Genomic DNA, 16097 nt, shown 5'->3' on the forward strand with positions numbered 1-16097 from the left:
AATGAATAATTTTTTATTTTTTTTTAGTTTAAACAGTTTCACACCCACTCATTAAAATAGCTAAAAGAATATCGTTTCAATACAGGCAGCTTATTTTAATTTATATAGTCTGACTTCTGGACTTTGTCCCTGAGAAGAGTTTCTAAACTATATTTCATTGTTCCTGCACCAGTAACAGTAATTATTCATTGTAAAGATGAATTGTATTTTGAAACCGTCAGAATAATGTGTTTACGTAAAAAATAACTCCGTTTTCCAGCAGGTTTGCCTGTCTGACGTAACGTTTCCGCAACACAGCTTAGCCAATGAGGAGGAGGGGCGTTCCCTTTTCTGCGTCTGTGAACTAAAAACTGTTTGAAAGAGCGGCGCGCGCAGCCGTGGCCTGGCACGCAACCAGGAAGAGAAGATGGCGGCTGTTTTGGAACGTAGTCTCGTGGAGATCTGTGGGTTCGGGCGGGAAGCCGAACGGCGGTTCCGAGAGGTCACAGTGAATCCAGGTGAGAGTCAGGTTCTGACGGATGCAGGGCGGAACCGAGTTCTGGTTCTAAATGTACTGTAAAAGCGGTTGTACCGGCAGGTTGAAGCTAACACCAGCTAGCAGTGCTGCTATCTGTCTGTGCTCATGGTCCTCTGGTTTTAGCGGTGCAGTGATGGACACCAGACAGCTGGGTTTAAGCAGGTCAGGCACCAGTTAGTAAGCCTCTTCAATCAATGAGGACACAGGAGTTACCTAGGTTACCTAGGAGTTACCATGAATACACAGACCAGTCTTCTTAAATAGTTCAGACCGTCAAATTTACTGCTTTTTCCGGTTCTGATCAAAAGTCTGGATCCAACCAGAACCATTCTTAGACCTACGTTGTGTGGGAGTTTATATGTCCTTTTCAAATGAGGGGAAGGATGCACCGATATTAGAAAGTAAGCCAAAAGCGAAATCCATTTGAGGGAAGACTATACTTTTACATTCCACAATCCTGGACTGCATCATTGTCACATGCCCAAACAAATACCACATGGCCAATCCCATCCAGGAACCCAAAAAGGCAACAACATGGAAATAAACGTCTACTGGGCCAATACCGATATGTTAAGAGTTGACTGACACTGAGCGCATGTTGGTATATTGTGTATCCACATAACTGGATCAAAGTCTCCTTTGACCGTAATATCGTAAAAGTTTAAGGGTAGTTGTTGATGCAAATGATGGCACAACCAATTATTAAGTTTATTGGATAGCTTTTCCCCTTAAAGAAATTAACATGTGAAAACACCTTTTTGTATTTACTATGTTTGATGTTAGAGAAAATCAGAAGAAATCTGCATAAGTAGTGTTAAGAAAACCAATTTAAAATATGCTAGTTGTAAAAACTTAACCATATGTTCAATATTAGATAAAATTAATAGTGTTTTAAATAAGAAAATTTGCTCCAAATTATATCCATGGTTCAATTAGCGTAATCTCTTATGTAAGATATTTTTATTGAAACATTATGCACTAAGTTGAATTAAAATAATTTAGCTGGTAGTTCTCTATAAAACACAGCTAGTCTCTCTGTGGACTGAGCAGGCATTCACAGGGGGTCGTGGCTATGTGTGTGAGTTTAACCTTTTGACCACTTTGATTAGATTTAACAGCTGGTGTAAAACAATGTGGTCCTGCCAACAAAGTAGAGCTTCCTCTCGGGACAGGGTCATAAAAAGCATCTGTCTTCATTCAAAAGAAAATGACACTTCTTTGATCTTAAAAACATGTTTTTCAATTAGATTAAAATGAACTTAGCTAAGGACACTCCCCTAATTTGAATACAGCAGAGAAGGGAAACATGCCCTCCCTTTAAAAATATAAGACGCGGAACCTTAACTTCAGATCGCTCCGGTGTTACCCGTGATGTTGTCTCCGGGGAACGGTGCGCTGGTGAAATGGTTCCCCATAAGTTTGTCTTGGTGTGTGGATGTCTGTGGAGTAAGGTAAATATTGAATTGGATGCTGGTTTGTGATTTTATTGAGTTTTGTCAGTTTCATTAGTTGTTTGTCTAATAAATGTTGTTACGTTTGTACTTGGAAAGCATTTGTCTTTGTCTTTATTGTTCAGCTGATACAATGACGACATCAAGGAATCTGGGCAGAAGAGAAAATAAAACGAGTCAAAAGATTTTAATTTTAATGATTAAAATTAACAGCAGTCTTTCAGCACCATAATAAATGCAAATTGATCCAAGGATTAAAAACTTTTTTCCAAGAAGAAATGCTTAAAAAGCAAAACAGCGTGATACTGAAGGCTGCCGAGATGCAATGAAGGAAAGCTGACATCTGGAGGATAAATTCTCCAGATGTCGAATATGGAGAATATGGTTGATTTATGTAATTTTTAGAATTAAAGTGCAAACATACTTAAGTCAGAAACACAAACTTGTTCACTGAAAGTTCTCCAGCTGAAGTTAAACTGTGATTGTTAGGAACCAAGCTCTGCAGTCTGTCCATTGATGAAAACAAAGATGGTCTATGGAGGCAACAAGCTTCTCCCTGCTGAGATCCCACTCTTGATTGTCCAGTGTCCCATTTCTGTGGCTAACAACTTACCAACGCCTATCTGCAGGTGTAAGCGCTCCTCCGGGCGGGTTAAAGTTTGCAGACAGCGCCGGAGCGTTCCATTACAATGAGAGCGGCAAGTTGCTGTCTGTCACTAGCAACCGCTTCATCCACTGGTGAGTGGGTGACACATAGTGGCTTTTCTAAAACGATTTCGTTTGCTGCTATGTTCGAGTCTTCTCTGGTTTTGCTTCAGGTTTACGTCGGGGGACACGGTGCAACTGGTGGAGGAGTCTCTGGACACCAACCTGCTGAATAATGGCGTCAGACTGAAGTTCACCTGCTGCAGCGTACTGCCTGGTGGAGTCACCGTCCACGAGACCCTAAATAACATCATCATCCTCATCTGCACCAATCAGACTGTCCACAGGCTGGTTCTTCCTCATCCGGCGCGCATGTACCGCAGTGTGAGTTTCCATCAGGAATGTTTCCTGTTCCTCCATCTGAACCATCTGCTGAGCTTCTTCTGCAGGATTCCAGCCTGCAGCTTATTGGCAGATTCTTTCTCGGTCTTCTTCTCTGCTCCAGATAAACTCTGCATTGCAAAACCAAAATCTTACCAAGTCTTTTAGGTCTAGTTTCTTGTGCAAATATCGAGGTATGCTTGAAAAAAGACAAGCACATTATAGGAGCTCATTTTAAGTCAATAATTTCTTAATATTGATGAAAAAGTACTAGCTGCAAGTGAAATAATCTGACAGTGGAACAAGACATTTACACTTAAGACATGGGAAAAATGTCTTGCTCCACTAGCAGATTTAACTTATGAGTCATACTCTTTTTTTTTTTTATCAATATAGTAAAGACATTTGCACTAGAAACTAGACCGAAAATACTTGGTAAGATTGTGTGTTTTTTGGTGCGTTTTTTGCCGTGTGTTGTTGGTGATGTGACACGTTTCCGTGTTTTGTTCCAGGAGCTGGTCACAGAGCGCCACATGCAATCTGTCTTCACCGATGTGATGAAGCTTGACCTTCAGGACCCAGCCCACTGCGCCGTAATCCCCGGCTGGGCGGGGCACACGGCGATTCCCGGCGCTGTGACGGCATGGCTCAGTTTTCCCGGAGACGCTCACTTTGCTCTGGCTGCGCCTACGGGAGGCATCACAGTGGTGACGCTGCCACCGCACAATTCGCAGGGTGAGTAGTCACGCAACCTCGCTGTGATGCTGCGTGCGAGGGCAGACAGTCAAGCTGAGTCCGTGCTCGTCTCTGCAGGCGGCGTGTCGGTGGTGGAGCTGAAGAGAAGTTCCATGATGAGGAGGATCTCCGGCTGGATGCCCACCGCCATCCGGGGCGAGCAGAGTCCGGCTGACCTGGTTCTGAGCCTGGCGGTCCGGGAGGAGGAGGACGATTCGCTGATCTTTGCTCTGTGTCAGGATCATCGGCTGCGCATGTGGTCGCTCACGGTCGGTCTGTTTGTGATGCTCTAAATGTTCTGTAACCTAATCAGAACAGAACTAGGACAGAAATGATTGACTGTGATTAATCGATTATTGAAGTAATCAACTAATTTAGTAATCAATTATTCATTAACTGGAATATTAACTCAAAAAGCCCTTTGTTGACAGAACACAGTCAGAGCAGTATTTAAGCCAAAACTACAAAAATATATTTATTTTGCATTTAAGATAAAAAAATCTTTGTCTTTAAATGCGTTGTAACCCAAAGTGGCTAATAGGTTTTACTTCAACTGGTTCAAATTGTGTAAAAGAATCTTTTACATCTCGTTGTGTTTTACAATTATTAATCGATTAATCTAGAAAAGAAAGGCCAACAGATTAACCCTGCACTGGTGTAAAGTCAAACAGAATGGTATGCTATGCTATAGCATTATAGTCAATAAAATGTTTATTTTCTCATTTGAAGAAGTAATTTGTTTATATTTTCATATTTAAATGTATTTCTAATATTGCACAAAAAAGTGATTAAATAAAAAATCTGCAAAATGTGCCATTTTTTTAATCCAATTAATCGTCAGAATAATCGATTGCTATAATAATAGTTTTCTGCAGCCCTAAACAGAACTGTGATATATCGGGCTGTCTGACTCTGAACATTGTTCTGATGGTGCTTCTTGAACTGAACCTGGTTCTGTCTCCCTCCCCAGGAGCAGACATGCCTCCTAGAAGCCGACATGTTGGAGTACATGCCGGCCTGTAAAGGCGTGAGGCGGCTGTCGGGTCAGGGTCACAGTCTGAGGCTCGCCTTCTCATCCAGAACCGGGCTGTGTCTCTGCGTGCACCTGGCCGTCCCGCAGAGAGGACAGTTCATCGTCCTGCAGCTTGTCGCCATAGACAACAACCGCTACAGCCTGGAACACATCTCTTCTCTGTTCAGCACGCAGGTGAGCCGCCGTAGAACTGCAGATCCAAACACATGAGACAGGTCTGTTGTAGACTGACCTGATGTGATTTTTTTTTTTTGTGCTGCAGGAAACTTTGGTGGATTTCACCCTGACCCCGACCGACGTGTGGGCTCTGTGGTTGGACGAGTCCAACTCTGCCGCGGTCAAGTACATCAACTTCGAACAGTAAGTAGGAACGTTACAGCCTTTGCCGTCTCAAAGATTCTGGTTTAAACTCAGCGTCTTTGCTTTCCAGCAACACAGCGGGTCAGTGGAACCAGGTGTTTGTTCAGCCACCACCAGAAGAAGAAGTCCTAATAGGAGTAGACCTGGACCCCAGGGTAAGGGTAAACAAAAATACACCCAGTAATCAGGGCTGCCCAGCAGCTTCATCGTTTTCAGGTCGTTCCAAAGCCTGTAGCAGTTTGTTGCTCTGGTACTGAGCTTTGCTGGTCCATAGTGGGTTCAGTGTGTTTTTTGGGGTGAGACTTTGTGTTTATCTGCTTCATCTCTCCTCCATGCTGCTGTTTCAGGAGACCTACCTGGAGCATCTCTTCTCTCCGCTGCGTTTCACTGCGACGGCCATCGTCAGAGCCTTGCAGGTGAGTCCACCTGTCAGCCATTTTTGGCTGGAGTTCACAGATTTGTAGAATTTTTAAATTAGGTGTTTTCAAGGTTTGAAAGTGCTTGATATTCAAACTTCACAGTTTGGTAATAAATGGCAATATAACATTTGATTAAAAGCCTAAATTTGGAGGACATTATTTACAGTTGAAATCATATATTTAAAGATGATAAAGAAACATTTACACATTTTTCTCTGCCTGAAGTTAATTCAGACTAAACTTTTCTTCTTTTAGTTTAGTCAGAAATACCAGAATTATTTCTATTTGCTAAATGCCATAAATTCTTTTTGTTACTTTCTCAAACCAGTCAGGCGTGTAGGGTGTGTCCCTGCTGCCGAATGTAGAATATTTTTTATTTTACATATTATATCATATAATAGTGAACTGAACCTGTCTTCTTTAGGTAATTTGTAGAGATGGGTCGATCAGGTTTTTTCCTACCGATACCGATCACCCATGAGGGCCGATCACCAATACCGATCACATAATTATTTAAAAAAAAAATGTAATCATAAACACTACCGGTTGCACTATGTGGAAAAAGGAACCATAAATTCACCATAATTTAGACAAAAACTTGTTTTTAATAACTTTTTCCAAGAAGAAAACTAAACAAAACAGGCATTGTCCAAATTGTACTGCTATCGGTAATACTATCTTCAACAGACTGATAACATCTGAAGGCTCTGAAGAGGCTAAATAATGCAAAGAGCCAAAATAAAACTTCTCAGCATTTCCAAAAAAATTCAAGTAAAAAACTTAACATTCAAATTCAAATACAGGATCCATTACAATAAACAATCCAGAGTTACTGAATGAAAACTTCCTGTTAGCATGGCGGCTAGCTGATTACTGCTAGTTCTGATTCGCTGTTTCTGACTGAGCGGAGTAATTATGCAGAGCAGGGAGGAGATCGATTATTTTTTCAGAGATTATCTGTCTCATGTTAGGACAGCGAAAGTTTTAATATGTATGTAAAATTTATTTTTTAATTTAGATGCTGCAGCTTTAAACAGAGGTTTGGTGTGAGAGTCACTACCAGGTGGAGCAGAAGCGGCGCTCCGTCTGTGAAATATTACTACCTGTAGCGTGCAGCGGTTCAACAGCGAGAGCAGAACCAGCATCTTACATCGCAGCTCGAAGACTTAAATAATTTTGCGGGTTATTTGTTTAGCTTTCTGACCGTCATGCTAATCCGAGTGAGTGTTTGTAGCTGTGCGCTGCTTTACCTGCTATCTGATCCTCCTTATGTCTTTTTTGCTGCAGTGAGCCTCGATGTAGCCAAACTCCATCAAGTATGGCATTGTTTTTATGTCGTATTAGCTTCGTTGTGTTGATGCATTTTGACGTGCTTCAATTTTCCGCCGCAACATGCAAACTTCTCCATTCACTCAGTGCGTTATAGTTCCACATCGCTTAGGATTTGTTGCTGAAGGAAAGAGGAGACCAGCTGCACAGGCAGGCTGCGAAATGAGATGCAGGTGATCGGTATCAACAACAACAAGAGCCAATGATCGCCGATCATGCACTTTTTCACGAAAATCGGCCGATTATGATCGGTGACCGATCGATTGGCACACCTCTAGTAATTTGTATTGTTTTTATTTCCAAATGCTGGAAAAGTTTGAAAATGCTTTAATTTTACTGAGAAAAGTGTGCAACAGAGCTGCGTCTTCACGGTTTTGTGTCGTCTCTACAGATCTTTCGTCGTGGCTCTGATAAGGTCTTGGATCCGTCTTGGGAGAATCTGAAGAAGGAGGTGACCCAGGCTGTCGAGAGCGAGGTGACCGTCTTGATTTCCTGAACAGCAGGTGGTGACAGACACCTGGTGAAACCAGGGCAGTAGGTGGCGCTGTGTCACATTCCTAAAGATTGAAACCAGGCTAACTCCTTCAGGATGTTATTTATCCCACAAAATCCTGTTTAAAACAAACAGTGAGTGGGTAAAGATAAGTCAACCTTATTTCTAAAGCGCCAGACGTCTTCTTCCAGGCGTGTGTGTGAGACGTGTGCTGAACATGTTGATTTCCTGAAAATGATTCAACAGAGAGTTTCAGCCACACAAAATAATCTCTAGATGTGTTCAGAGGTTGTCTGAAAGATTAAACTCACCTGTGGTGATTCACCTTCTACACTCTCCCTCCATGCAGCTGCAGAGCAGCGTCACAGAGTTCGAGTTCTCTCAGGAGGAGTACCGCCAGCTGCAGGTGGAGTTCTGGTCCCGGTTCTACTCCTGCTGTCTGCAGTACCAGGAGGTGGAGTCCACTCCGCTTGGTCTGACGGTCAGCCACCACACCGGGATGGCCTGTCTGCTGCGTAAGGTGAGTGAGGGGGCGGAGCCTCTCATTGACTAACCTGTGAAAACAGGGAAATGCTTTAGCTGCTGCCTGATTGGCTCTTCGATTTTTACCCAGAAAAATATTCCTGTAGAAAAATTAACAAAGGACTTTATGAACAACATTTTGATGGGAAACAGTCAGGAAGTTATTTCAAACTTTAGAGTCTTGCAGTGGTGTCTCTGCTCAGCTGGTCCAGTCAGATCTGTCGGCAGCTGGTCAACAGGTCGCAGGTTGATCCGTTTCTCCTGTCTCTGCTTCAGGGCTTCGTCTCGTTCCTGCTGCCGTGTTTCGCTGTGGATCACCTGTACCTGTCCCTCGATCCGTACCTGCTGTCTGAGGAGGACACGCCCATCAGCGACGGTAACCGACCGCTGCTGCACATATGAATGTCGTGGCTCTGCAGGTTTTACCGTGAACGCCTTTGTTCACACCTCCTCTTCCTGCCCTGCCTCAGATCCAGACGCGGCCCGAGACATCCTGCAGCTGGTCCGGACTCTGCGGCTCGTCAGCGACACCGTTTCTGCAGAGATGGCGTACGAGATGGAGAAAGCTCTGGAGTACCTCCAGACTCCTGAGAAAGCTGCCGAGCTGGTCCTGGAAAACATGGTGTGCAACGACAAGTAGGTCACCTGACGGGAAGGCCAGACTCTGAACCCGACCGAATCGGACACATTTTCCACTCTTTGCTGGTTTTAATCAGTAAAGAGCTTAACAAACTATTGCCCTTTCTTCTGTAGAGATGGCGTGATCGAAGACATCCAGAACAAACTTCAGGACATCCGGAGTCCCATAGCAGCCATGGTGGCTCTGCTAAGGGAGCTGGACCTGGAGACAGACTCTGAGCTGGGCGGAGACGGGCCTGTTGCTCCAGGTAGAAGGCGTGAAACGCAGACGGGGGCGTTTGGTGGGTGTGAGTGTGGGGACTGTAATCCCCACTCTGTGTCTTGCAGGTCTGAACGTCAGGATGAGCCTGTCTCAGCTCTACGGCAGCAGCTGCTCCATCTCCGTCGTCTGTCAGGGTGTCTGCCACATGGCCATGACCAGAGCGCAGTTCTGCAGAGACCTGCTCATACTGCAGAAGCTCTACCTGCACTTCGGAGACAACGTACGTTCAACCTGTGGACCAGGTGTGCTCAGGGTTCTGCCTCATCTGTTCTGCATGCTGACCGTGTTTGCGTGTGTCTGTCCAGGTGTTTCTGGGTGGTGGAAACCAATTGCTGCAGCTTCAGCAGGATCTTATCCCACGGACCTCCCACCTCCTTTCCTCCTACCACCTTCTCAAACACATCAGTCAGAGCCTCGCCTCCTCCGTTCCCATGGACACCATGTAAGAATGAGCAGACACACACACAGCTTACGCAGATGAGCAGGTTCTGCACGACTCTCCCTGACTTCCTGTTGTTGCTTCAGAGATGTGAACCTGCAGCACCTCACAGCGCTGGAGCTGTCGGACACACCAAGCTTATCGACGGGTCGATCAGGTCAGAAACCACACACACTCACAAAGGCTGCTGCTCCCTCTAAGAAGGCCTGTTGCAATAAGCAATAAATCAATTAATCGCATGGTAAATTAATTTCCATTTGTGTGATTGCTTATCATATCCACTAGCTGTATTTTTGAAAGACAATTTGTTTTACAGAGACTTCAGTTTCTATTTTATTTAGTATTTTCCAGTTCCGGTGTTTGTTAGAATTGGAAGTTTATTTATTTTTGAGACGGTGTACTTGCATTATTATGCCATTAGCATTACATTACTTCAGAAATTGTTTCAAGACATAAATGTTGTTTGTCACGATAACTTCAGGGCTGATTTATAGTTCAATAAAAATTTGTTATCGCAACAGGTCAACTTCTGAAAAGTTCATCCCTGCAGTTTGAAAACGTTGAAATAAAAAGATCTGCTCTGATCCAACTAGATATCCAGTTTGTTCATAGTTGGTATTTATTGAATGAAGGGATTAATCTGCTGTTGCATCCTGGAAAACCCATGAATGAAGACAGTCTGGGCTCACTGGGATTGCTAAATGTTGCGTCCAGGTTGAAGTGGACTTCTCTGACTCTGCTTTGATCCGAACCGTCTCTGCAGTGCTGAACCCTCAGACGGTCCTGGAGCTCTTCTACCAGACTGCGGCCAGGAGGATCATCATCTCCCAGATATTTTCCCAGCAGCACCCCGACTCTCCGCTCCTCTGGACCCACATGATCTCCACCGTGGTCCAGCTGCTGGCTCAGCTGCTGTATCCTTCATCAGAACGAGGAGCGAGTCTCGCTTTCCTTCTGTTCCTGAGTGTTTGTCTTAACTGGTGTGTCCCAGCTGGCCCAGTAACCCTGGCTTCCAGTTCCCAGAGTGTCTGATGGCCAACTGTCAGTTTACTCAGCTGCAGGTGAGTCGGGTTGGGTTCTGGATCAGTCTGAACGGAACAGACACAAATGATCTTCACATCCAGTCCAGCTTCTGTTTGATGAAGCAAGCTTCATCAGGTCCTGCTGGTTCTGATGTCTCTGTGGGGGGTCTGTGCAACCTTACAAAATTTTAAATTCAAGTATCTAGAATTAAGGCAATAAAATAAAATGTAAATTGGTACATTTTTTTGTGGCAGATCTATTTAATCTTTATGCATTTTATAAATGTTCTTTTGTTTCTTATGTGACTTTTGCTGCAAAAACACAAAATCTTACTAAAATAATTCCTTAATATTGATGAAAAAGTACTTACGTTAACTTATAACATGGGGAAAATGTCTCTTTATAAGTGGAACAAGTACTTTTAATAAAGAAATTATTTACTGTACTTAAAACAAGCCTCTATATCTTGCTGAAAAGTTACTTGTAAGTTTGTCTTATTTCAAGTTTACTCAGATATTTGCACTAGAAACTAGACCAAAACTACTTGGTAAGACTTTGTCTTTTTGCAGTGATTCTGTCAGGCAAAAGTTTGTTGCTTTCGATTCAATGAATACATCTTCATCCTCGCCTATGTCTCACGTGTCCTTCCTGTCTCCCTGCAGGAGTACGTGCGTCTGGTTGGCCCTTGGTGTCAGGTGAACATCGGCTCGTGCCGCTTCATGCTGGCTCAGTGTCACCTGGCCAACGGTGAGGGCCAGAAGGTAGGGGGAACGTTCTGCTGCCTCCATAGCCTTTCAGCCTGCTCACCCGTGATCCTGACATCACATCCTGTCGTGGTCCCAGGCTCTGCGGTGCTTCCAGGAGGCGGCGACAGAGGTGGAGAGGGAGGAGTTTCTAATGAAGCTGACTGGCAGCGAGGACGAGGAGGCGGCGGCGGCGACCAGTCCGAGGCTGCAGTACTACAACAAGGTAAAGACGCTCAGGTGTGTCGCCACTGCAGGACCACCTGCGTGAGATGACACTCAGCTGTCCTGTGTGTGATCAGGTGCTGCGACTGCTGGAGGACGTGGGTCTTCCCGAGCTCGTCATCCAGCTCGCCTCCCTGGCCATAGCAGAAGCAGACGACGACGTCCACTGTCAGGTGTGTGGGCGTGGCCCGTTGCTGCAGGCGGGACGCGTGAACAGGCGAACATGCTGACGTGTGTGTGTGTGTCTGCCCCGCAGGCGGCGCTGTGGACGAGGATCTTCAAACACCATCTGGATCTGGGACACAACAGCGAAGCTTACGAAGCTCTGACCCAGAACCCCGACAGCAGCATGTACGTCCAGACACACGCACAGAACCACCAGAACCTGGGGGAGCAGATCTCTGAGTTTCAGATCAAGCGTTGTTTGTGTGTGATGTTCTAATAGATCCCAGCGATCAGCTCATATTTATGTGGTTTAAGTCTCAGCAGACCGGTCCTGATTAAAATCAGATCCAGTTTCCATGGAAAACGGCTGAAATCCTGTGTATTTTCCAGGCAGCTGGATTGTCTCCGTCAGCTGGTCGTGGTGCTCTGCGAACGCTCCCAGCTACAGGACCTGGTCCAGTTTCCCTACATGAACCTGCATGATGAGGTAGGGGCGGGAAACATGGATTTAAAGTTTTACCACAGTATTTTCTGGCGCTATTGTAACAATTGTTGTTGATCGTTTTTACGTCACATAAAAAAGTGTGATTTGTGTCACCAGACTGCACACAATAGTTGCATTGAATCATATTTTCAAATTGGATAGTAAAAGTAAAAACCCTGACAATACGAGCAGTTTTGGAGGATTTTAAACATCATTAATCGTAATTCATTGTGACAATAATAAATCAAAATTCTTATGATTAGAAATTGATCACTATGACCGATATGAAAACACAGATGCTACCACAAAACTTGGAGGTGATCAGTTGTCATTGATGATCATTAGTGATCGGATATCATCAGGTACGGGAAGGGATTTTTCAACTTTAGGTAGTTTCCTTCGGGATGAACTACTGATCAAGTTCTGATCAGCATTTTCCCCTGCTGGTGGCTGATCTTATTCTTTGTCACAAAGCTGCAGCTACACGATGGTTCAGGTCTGACATTGTGGTCATGTGACCCCCAGGTGGTCGGCATCATCGAGTCTCGTGCTCGCGGTCTAGATCTGCTGACACACAACTACTACGAGCTGCTGTACGCCTTCCACATCACCCGACACAACTACAGGAAAGGTTGGGCTCAGAGACTCGTTTTGCTCTAAACTGGTCCCTGTGCTAGACTGGTATCACTGGTCTCTTAACACTAAAACTAAAGCCAGAACCACTGATGCGAGTCCACCTGTGTGTCTCTCAGCGGGGACAGTCATGTTTGAGTTTGGGATGCGCCTCGGCCGGGAGGTTCGGACTCGACTCGGTCTGCAGAAACAGGTGAACTGCTACCTTGCCGCACTCAACTGTCTGCGCCTCATCAGGCCTGAATACGCCTGGATCGTCCAACCGGTGTCCGGGAGCACAGTACGGTCACACACACACACAGTAACATTCACACCCAGTAACACAGCGGTGTGTGTGCATTTAACTGTGTTTCTACTGCAGTACGAGCGACCCGGAGCGTCTCCGAAGAGGAACTCGGACGGAGAGTTTCCAGCAGAGCCAGGTGAGGTGCAGTCCTGGGAGTCTGGAGCTGATCCAGAGTCCAGGGTTCATACAGGTGCTTGAAATCCTTGAAGATGCTTGAGCTTTGATGAGCCTTTCAAGATTTGGATAGTTCTTAATTTCTGTATTCTGTATTTGTAAACATTATTTAAACAAAGTAATTAAAGATAATAGATGTTTTTTTCCCCCCTCATTAAATCAAACCAAATGTCTCTTGTTTTAACTTGGCTAAAATTAGCAAAATTATTTATATTTGTTAAATGCCAGAAAACTTAGCAAGAGCCTTTTTCTTTTAGTGTTTTTTTTTATTATTTTACTTTCTCAGTCCTGTCAGGTGTGGAAAAGAGAATTTTCAAAACATAAAATATTATATTTTAGTTTACTTTATCCCTGCTTTGGAATAGTGCCACAAAAAGTTATCAACAGTAAAAAAAAAAAAAAGGTATTCTTTAATTAATTTGTATTGTTTAATCTCCAAAGTGGTGTTCTAGATCAGTTTGAAAACTTGAAGATGCGTCAAAAAGCACTTGCATGTTACAGTGGGAGTACTGTGTGAATCCTGAGTGTCTGTTTCTGCAGCTGCAGGTAGGCGACAGGTGGACATCCTGGAGCTCCACGACCTGGAGAAGGAGTACTTCCTGTCCCGCGCTCGCCTCACGCTGGCTCAGCACCACCCGCCGTCGGCAGCCATCGCAGGTATGCGGCAATGATCTGAGAATAAATTCAGTTATCCTGAAGTTATTCAGGATAACCACCAGCGACTGATGGTTGTCGCTCTCTGATCCAGGCACCGCGTCTGCACCCGAGCTGGTTCTGCTCCTGGTCCAAACTGGACTCTTCGACGCTGCTCTGTCTCTCAGTCGCATCTTCAAACTGAATCTGAGTCCCATCTTCGACGCCCTGACCTTCAAGTGGGTTCACAGAAAAACCTGCTCCCTCCGCCTGCTCGTCTCTCCGTGTCTGATCACCTGCCTTGTTGTTTACCTGTCCAGATGCATCCAGCTGCAGTCCGGGGGGGAGGAGCCTCAGAGTGAAGCTTGGAGCTGGTTGGCTGCTAACCAGCTCTCTGTCGTTAACACTAAGGAGTCCAGGTGCGTTGTCGCTAATAATCTAGGACTGGGTGATATGACTGAAAGAATGTGTTTGATATTGGTCGATATTGATAATTATTGATGAGGTTGTTTTTTTTTTTGTATAAAATATCTGAAATTTGAATAAATTGGTGACATGATCTGTCATGGTTTATCCAGTTTTTTTCTAGTTGTTTTTCTCTTGTTCTCCTTTCACTCCACAATGAGACACGGTGGCGAAACATAAAACTGCTTCAAGTTACTCAACAGGTTGTTGCTAGGTAACCAAAGAATGAATGAGTTAGTTGCCACTCACCATGCTTTGTCAACCATGAGAGATTACCTCTGCCCACATCTCCCAGAATGCTATGCAGTTCTGGCTCAGAGTTCAGTGAAATTATTAAACATTCTATCAGACGTATATCTTTTGATATTGCTCACATGTCTGTTGCAACATATATTATTGATTTATTGCCTAGCTCCATAATAATCACACTGATCAATCAATTGATCAATAAGCAGCAGCACTGCAGACTCTGATCTGTAACCACTGGGACTCTTCTTCTTCTTCCTCAGTGCCACAGATGAGGCCTGGCGGCTGCTGGCCTCCTACCTGGACAGGTATCCCTCCACCAATGGGCAGCATCACCGCCACGTCATCCACAAGCTGCTGTCGCACGGTGTGCCGCTGCCTGATTGGCTACTGCAGTCCTACAAGGTGAGAGGGGGCGGGGCTACACTTGACATCAGCTGAGCTGTTATTTAACCTCAACAATCTTGGGTTCATCGGTTTATTGATTGTTTAGATGTTCTGGATGAACTGAAGTCCATCGGTGGTCGGTGTGACATGAAAGTCCAATTAAAACATTTGTTTATATTTACCTGTTGTTTAATTTGTGGTTGCATTGTGTCTTTATATTTTCTAGCGTGTGGACGCTCCCTCACTGCTACGTCTCCTGCTGAACTTTGACCTCTTAGAAACAGCCGCAGAGCTCGTGTTGGAGTACGTGGACGCCGTCCTAGGCCGTGGACATCAGTACTTTGGGATTGAGGTACGGATTCTCTCAGCCCCGGCTGTCAGGGTTTTGGTAGAGTAATTTAATGTTTGTTTGTTTTTTTTTTCTCCAGAGGCCGCTCTCTGCCATGTCTCCGCCCGCCTGGCTACCGTACACCGCGATCGATCAGCTTCTGCACGCCTTGAGCGAGACACAAACGCACAGCAACGTGAGTCACTTCCTGTTTGCATCCCATATCTTTGTTCACTCACTTTCCTGCTCGAGTTTAACTCAGGAAATATTCTTTTTTTTTTTTTTTCCCCAGCTTCACATCAAAGTTCGAGACAAACTGGACGAGTATCACAACGTGGTGCAGCAGACGACCGAACACCGACTCGCCTCTCAGAGACGAGTGGCAGCGTGAGACGAGCCACCCGGTTTTCTATTTGTTTTTTATGTGTAAATCTTCTAATTAAAGTCTTTTCTAATGTTTCTTTTACTGTTGTTACTCTGACATAAATTTTTAGATCTTAAAGATAAATGGAAAGGCGAATAAAGACTTCGGTTTCATCATTTTACCCAACACTAGAAACGGAAAGCCTCCCTCTGGTCCAGACCTCACAGCCGAGTGGATCTCTGGAGCCGTGGTTCTCCCCGACCTCCTTCCCAGCTTGGCTGACTGTTAAAATCTCAGAAAAACAAAAAGTTTATTCACAGACGTGTCTTTGTGTTTGGCTGCTGAATCAAGAGGGGGAGGAGACATAGAGACACAAAGGCGTTCAGGATGGCATCGGCAATAGATACAAGGCTTTGCATGTTTGAGAATCTTAACATTTATATTTAAAAAAAATTTAAAATGGCTTTTGTCTAAAATATCAGATATAAAATGTTTATAGTCACTACACAGCATTTTTAGGCTCAGAAAATATATTCCAGGAGTTAGAAATGGAGAAAAAGACAACAGTTGTGTAAGTTGTGTAACATCTTTTAAGTTTTTCTGAGGAAATTCACTCTGAGCTTCACAAAGACTCTAATTCAAACAAGTGCGTAATCCATTAGGAATTCTGTTGGGGAAACAAAAGGAACGCTGTCTCTGCTTCAATCGAATTTGGT

The 16097-nt window shown here is 44.5% G+C and overlaps 1 protein-coding gene and 1 long non-coding RNA gene across 2 annotated transcripts; one reads left to right on the plus strand and one right to left on the minus strand.

Annotated features, from left to right (window-relative positions):
* The first annotated feature begins 351 nt into the window (after window positions 1-351).
* On the plus strand, window positions 352-15477 carry nup160 (nucleoporin 160). Its single transcript, XM_008411815.3, has 34 exons — window positions 352-497; window positions 2598-2706; window positions 2787-2997; window positions 3507-3729; window positions 3808-3998; window positions 4700-4936; window positions 5025-5122; window positions 5193-5277; window positions 5470-5538; window positions 7262-7345; window positions 7713-7883; window positions 8162-8261; window positions 8356-8521; window positions 8639-8772; window positions 8852-9006; window positions 9092-9228; window positions 9312-9382; window positions 9989-10139; window positions 10217-10286; window positions 10911-11009; window positions 11092-11217; window positions 11294-11389; window positions 11473-11567; window positions 11772-11868; window positions 12391-12496; window positions 12618-12778; window positions 12860-12920; window positions 13499-13615; window positions 13707-13830; window positions 13912-14010; window positions 14566-14707; window positions 14916-15041; window positions 15118-15213; window positions 15310-15477. Exons 1-34 carry the CDS (start codon window positions 407-409, stop codon window positions 15406-15408), a joined length of 4197 nt encoding a protein of 1398 aa, XP_008410037.1. The 5' UTR covers window positions 352-406; the 3' UTR covers window positions 15409-15477.
* LOC145551951 (uncharacterized) lies at window positions 7343-7763 on the minus strand. The gene is made up of 3 exons (XR_014087845.1): window positions 7675-7763; window positions 7522-7591; window positions 7343-7427 (listed from the first exon to the last, which is right to left on the minus strand). It is a non-coding gene; the product is annotated as an uncharacterized LOC145551951 (long non-coding RNA).
* Window positions 15478-16097: the final 620 nt, after the last annotated feature.

The sequence above is a fragment of the Poecilia reticulata genome, chromosome 6, assembly GCF_904066995.2.
Source record: "Poecilia reticulata chromosome 6, P_reticulata-male-v2, whole genome shotgun sequence".
In the NCBI taxonomy this organism is placed as follows: Eukaryota; Metazoa; Chordata; class Actinopteri; order Cyprinodontiformes; family Poeciliidae; genus Poecilia; species Poecilia reticulata.